The 4,917-nt window shown below is 62.3% G+C and overlaps 1 protein-coding gene across 1 annotated transcript; it reads left to right on the plus strand.

Moving 5' to 3' along the window:
- The first annotated feature begins 169 nt into the window (after positions 1–169).
- Positions 170–4,895, plus strand: TEX261 (testis expressed 261). The gene is made up of 6 exons (XM_027672586.1): positions 170–316; positions 823–902; positions 1,303–1,456; positions 2,374–2,441; positions 3,413–3,515; positions 4,363–4,895. The coding sequence occupies exons 1-6, from the start codon at positions 247–249 to the stop codon at positions 4,476–4,478; spliced, it is 591 nt and encodes a 196-aa protein (XP_027528387.1). The 5' UTR covers positions 170–246; the 3' UTR covers positions 4,479–4,895.
- Positions 4,896–4,917: the final 22 nt, after the last annotated feature.

Consider the following 4,917-nt stretch of genomic DNA (forward strand, 5'->3'; position numbering starts at 1 on the left):
GTATATTTGGGGATCCCTGTACATTTGGGGGTCCCCCACATCCCGGGGTTCCCTGTACATTTGGGGGTCCCCCCGTCCCCGCCGTCTCCGCCACGCCCCGAGTCCTCCGCGCCTGCAGGGGGCGCCGTTGCCGGGCCGCCCAGCGCGGCCCCGCCGCTCGGTGGTTCCGGCGCCGCGTGTTCCCGGAGCGGGCCCGGGATTGCTCCGGGAGCGGCCCCGGGAGCGGCCCCGGCCCCGCCACCCGCCATGTGGTTCATGTACGCGCTCAGCTGGCTGTCCCTGCTCGTGCAGGTGGCCTTCGTCACCCTGGCCATCGGTGAGACACCCCACCCCCACCCCGCTCCGTGTCGCGATATGTCGCGAGGGCGGCGCCGGGGAGGGGGCGGGCCGGGGCCGGGGGAGCCCAGCTGGGCACGGGACCCCCCGGGAGTGTCGGGGGCTGGGGGGTCCCTGGGTGTTCCTGGGGTTGGGGGGGTCCCTGGGTGCCCCCTCAGAGTGACCCTGAGGTTGGGGGTCCCTGGGTGTCCCTGAGCCCCGAGGTTTGGTGTCCGAGTGATTGGGGGGGGTCCGTTGTGGTCCCTCGGAGTTCCCGGAGATTTGGGGTCCCTGGGAGTCCCGGAGATGTGGGGTCCCTGAGTGTCCCTGAGATTTGGGGGGTCCCTGAGGGTCCCTGGGTGTCCAAGGGACTGGGGGTCCCTGGATGTCCCCAAGGGCCCCTGTGCTGTTTTGGGGAGGGGGGGGTCCCCGTTGTGCCCCCCCCCCCGGCTGATCCCGGTGCTGATCCCGGTGCTGATCCCGGTGCTGATCCCGGTGTTCCCGCAGCGGCCGGGCTGTACTACCTGGCGGAGCTGATCGAGGAGTACACGGTGGTCACCAGGAGGATCATCAAGTACATGATCTGGGTGAGTCCCGGGGGGGACCTTCGGGGGGACCTCGGGCTGAGATCCCCCCCGGGAGGGCAGAGCAGCTGTGCCATGGGATGGGGGGAAAAGCGCGTGGGAAGCTCCTGATTCCCAGAGGGAGGGTGGCAGGGGGCTGCTGCCATCTCATCCCATCCCATCCCTCCTGGGGACAGGGGGTGCTGCCCCACCCCTGGGTGAGCCCTGTCCCACCTGCTGGGGAATCCAGGTGTGTCCCACCAGGAGCAGGGTGGGATTCCCGTTGGGACCTTCTCCCTGGGGTGGGAGGCACATGGGGGATGTGGCACCAAAACCCACCGTGGCAGATCCCTGTGCCCCCCCAGCTGACCCCTGCTGACCCCGGCTGACCCCAGTTGACCCCAGCTGACCCCTGTCCCTGCAGTTCTCCTCGGCCGTGCTGGTGGGGCTGTACCTGTTCGAGCACTTCCCGGGGTTCCTGGTGGGCGTGGGGCTCTTCACCAACCTGGTGTACTTTGGATTGCTCCAGACCTTCCCCTTCATCGTCCTCACCTCCTCCAACTTCATCCTGTCCTGCGGTGAGGGGGCGATTCCCACCCGGGGGAGGGGGGGAATGGGGGGTGGGAGCGGGAGCTGGGGAGGGGGAGCCTCGTCCCCCCATCCCAGGGGGGCTCTGGGTGATCTCTGGGGGGCAGCAGAGGTTTGGGAATTGCTGTCTCTGCCTGGGAAGGACTTTGAGCCCCAGGTGGCACTTTAATGGCAGGTGCTGATGTGGCTGGGATCGATCTGGGCATGGGGGGTGTGTGGAGCTGGGAATGCCGGGCTTTCCTGGGAATGCTGGGCTTCCTGGGCACCCTCTGCTTCCACTCAGGCTGGTTTGGGTTGGGAGGGACCTTAAATCCCACCCAGGGACACCTCCCACTATCCCAGGCTGCTCCAAGCCCCGTCCAACCTGGCCTTGGACACTTCCAGGGATCCAGGGGCAGCCACAGCTTCTCTGCCCAACCTGGGCCAGGGCCTCCCCCACCTTCCCAGCCAGGAATTCCTTCAAAATTTCCCATCTCTCCCTGCCCTCTGGCAGTGGGAAGCCATTCCCTGTGTCCTGTCCCTCCCTGCCTTGTCCCCAGTCCCTCTCCAGCTCTCCTGGAGCCCCTTTAGGCCCTGCAAGGGGCTCTCAGCTCTCCCTGGAGCCTTCTCTCCTCCAGGGGAACCCCCCCAGCTCTCCCAGCCTGGCTCCAGAATCCTGGAGTGGTTTTGGGTGGGGAGGGACCTTAAATCCCACCCAGTGCCACCCCCGAGTTTGGGGGTCCCTGAGGCCTTGGAGTGTCCCCGAGTTTGGGGGTGGCTGCTCACCCCATGAGGGGGTTTCCAGGTGTTTTAGGACGGGCAGGGTTGCGGGTGTGGGGGCTGTGGGAAGGGGGCAGGGGGTTCTGTCCCCGTTCCAGGGGTTGGGATTCTCCCTGTGGGAGGTCCCTGACCCTCCATCCCCCTGCAGTGCTGGTCGTGCTCAACCACTACCTGGCCTTCCAGTTCTTTGCTGAGGAGTTCTACCTGTTCTCTGAGGTGAGGCCTTGGGAAGGGGCTCAGCCCTGTTCTCCTGCTGCTCCCGGGAGGGAGGGAGGGAGGGAAATGCCAGTTTTTGGGTCAGCAGCTCCAACACTTGCAGGGTTATTTTTGCAGCCCTTCCCTGGGGGTTCCTGAGCTCGTTCCCTCCCAGGTACCTGGGAAGCTGCAGGTTCTTCTTCCAGGTGTGGGTTTGGGGCTTTCCCAGCCAAATCTAAGCATAAATATGAGTTATTTCTTTTTTATTATTTGTTTTTTAAGAAATTATTTTCTTATTTATTTTCATATTTTTATTTTTACTGAAATCCTAAAAGCTAGGAAAAACAGAAAATAACATTATTTTATTTATTTTTTATTTTTTTTTACAACCTGACCCCAAATCACTTCCCTTTTGGAATTACTGCTCCTCACTTCTGTATCTTTTATGCTCCAATTCCATGTCACATCCTCACATCCTTTGCCAAGGCAAAGGCCCACATACCCCAAGGGGCCTCTTTGGGCCCCCCCAAATTGCTGCTGCTTGGTGCAAATTCTCAAAACAAACTGAAAAAGTCGCCAAACTAAATAAACCCTCAGCTTTTTAAGGAAGTTTAACACTTTTTTGGGGCTCGGGGAGGCTGGTTGGTGGCTCAGCACCTCCGGGCTCGTCTCTCCCTGAGGAAATATGGGAAAAAAGGGCATTTTATGGTTGGAAGGAGCGAGAACCACGGGGTAGGAGGAGCCAGCCCAGCTCTTCCCTCTTCCTTTTATTCCCTGGGAGGCTTGGAGAGGATTTAATTAGTCCCACCAGCAGAGCTAATGACCTGCCTGGTTAATTGTGCTCCTAAAAGTGGGAGAGGAGAGCTTTGGGGGGTCAGTGCCGGGGGGTTTGTCCCCCATCCCGGGGCAGGGCCGGCTCTGGGAGCTGCAGGGCAGGTCCCACCCCATCCATGCCAGGATCCAGGTGGGAATTGGGGTGGCTCTGCCCACAGGTCCTGGCCTACTTCACCTTCTGCCTCTGGCTGATCCCCTTCGCCTTCTTCGTGTCGCTGTCGGCCGGGGAGAACGTCCTGCCCTCCACCGTGCAGCCCGGAGGTGAGGGAGGGATAGGGGGGGATAGGGGTGGGATAGGGGTGGGATAGGGTGGGATAGGGTGGGACACGTGTGCTCCCTGCACCCCACTCCCTCCTGGGGCTGTGGGGGAGGTGGGCAGGGAGACTTGGCCCCGTCCTGCTCCTCTTCAGCCGTGGGCTCGTGGAATGGCTGGGGTGGGAAGGGACCTTAGAGCCCACCCAGTTCCAACCCCAGGGACAGTTCCCACTAGCCCAGGTTGCTCCAAGCCCCGTCCAGCCTGGCCTTGGACACTTCCAGGGATCCAGGGGCAGCCACAGCTTCTCTGGGAAACCTGGGCCAGGGCCTCCCCACCCTCCCAGCCAGGAATTCCTTCCCAATATCCCATCTAACCTGCCCTCTGGCAGTGGGAAACCATTCCCTGTGTGCTGTCCCTCCATCCCTTGTCCTCAGTCCCTCTCCAGCTCTCCTGGAGCCCCTTCAGGCCCTGCAAGGGGCTCTCAGCTCTCCCTGGAGCCTTCCCTTCTCCAGGCTGAGCAACCCCAGTTCTCCCAGCCTGGCTCCAGAGCAGAACTGTGGAATCCTGGGAAGGTTTGGGTGGGAAGGGACCTTAAATCCCATCTAGTTCCAACCCCAGGGACACCTCCCACTATCCCAGGTTGCTCCAAGCCCCATCTCACCCTGGCCTTGGACACTCCCGGGGATGGAGCAGCCACAGCATTCCTGGGTGCTGTCGCTTTCCCTGGATCCCCCCTACATCCCAGGAAAGGGGGCTCAGGCCCTGGGCTCCCTGGAGCAGGTGGAACACCCGGGTGGGTCCCGTGGGATTCCCAGGGAATGTCTGGCTGTGACTCCCTCCCTCCTCCCACAGACGACGTGGTGTCCAACTACTTCACCAAGGGGAAGAGAGGGAAGCGCTCCGGGATCCTGCTCATCTTCTCCTTCATCAAGGAGGCCATCCTGCCCAGCAGGCAGAAGATCTACTGAGCTGGGAGAGCCGGGACGGAGCCGGGACGGAGCCGGGACACCCCAGACTGTGCTGAGGGCCCCACCCCTCACCCAGCCCTCCCCCTGGCTCCCGAGGGGATTTCCCTGGGAATGGATGAACTGGGACACGCCTGGAGCTGCCAGACACGCGGGGAGGGCTGGCACCGTGTCCTCCAGCCCTGCTGATCCCTCGGGAATGTGGCCCGGGAGGAGGTCGGGCTCCGGCTGAGCCCAGGAGGGTCCGGCCCCGGCTCGGGGACCCGGGAAGTGTCACCTGTGGGAATTCCCAGCCAGGTGTTTGTGCCTGGAGGGGTTTTGGGGAGCAGCTCCCTCGGGATGGCACAGGACGGGCTCCAGCTTTCCCTGAGGTTTACACAGAGCCATTAATTAAAAAGAAAAAGGAGGAATTGGAATAAATCCGGAGGATTCTGATGTTCCC

The sequence above is a fragment of the Neopelma chrysocephalum genome, unplaced genomic scaffold, assembly GCF_003984885.1.
Source record: "Neopelma chrysocephalum unplaced genomic scaffold, ASM398488v2 Primary Assembly neopelma1_97427, whole genome shotgun sequence".
In the NCBI taxonomy this organism is placed as follows: domain Eukaryota; kingdom Metazoa; phylum Chordata; class Aves; order Passeriformes; family Pipridae; genus Neopelma; species Neopelma chrysocephalum.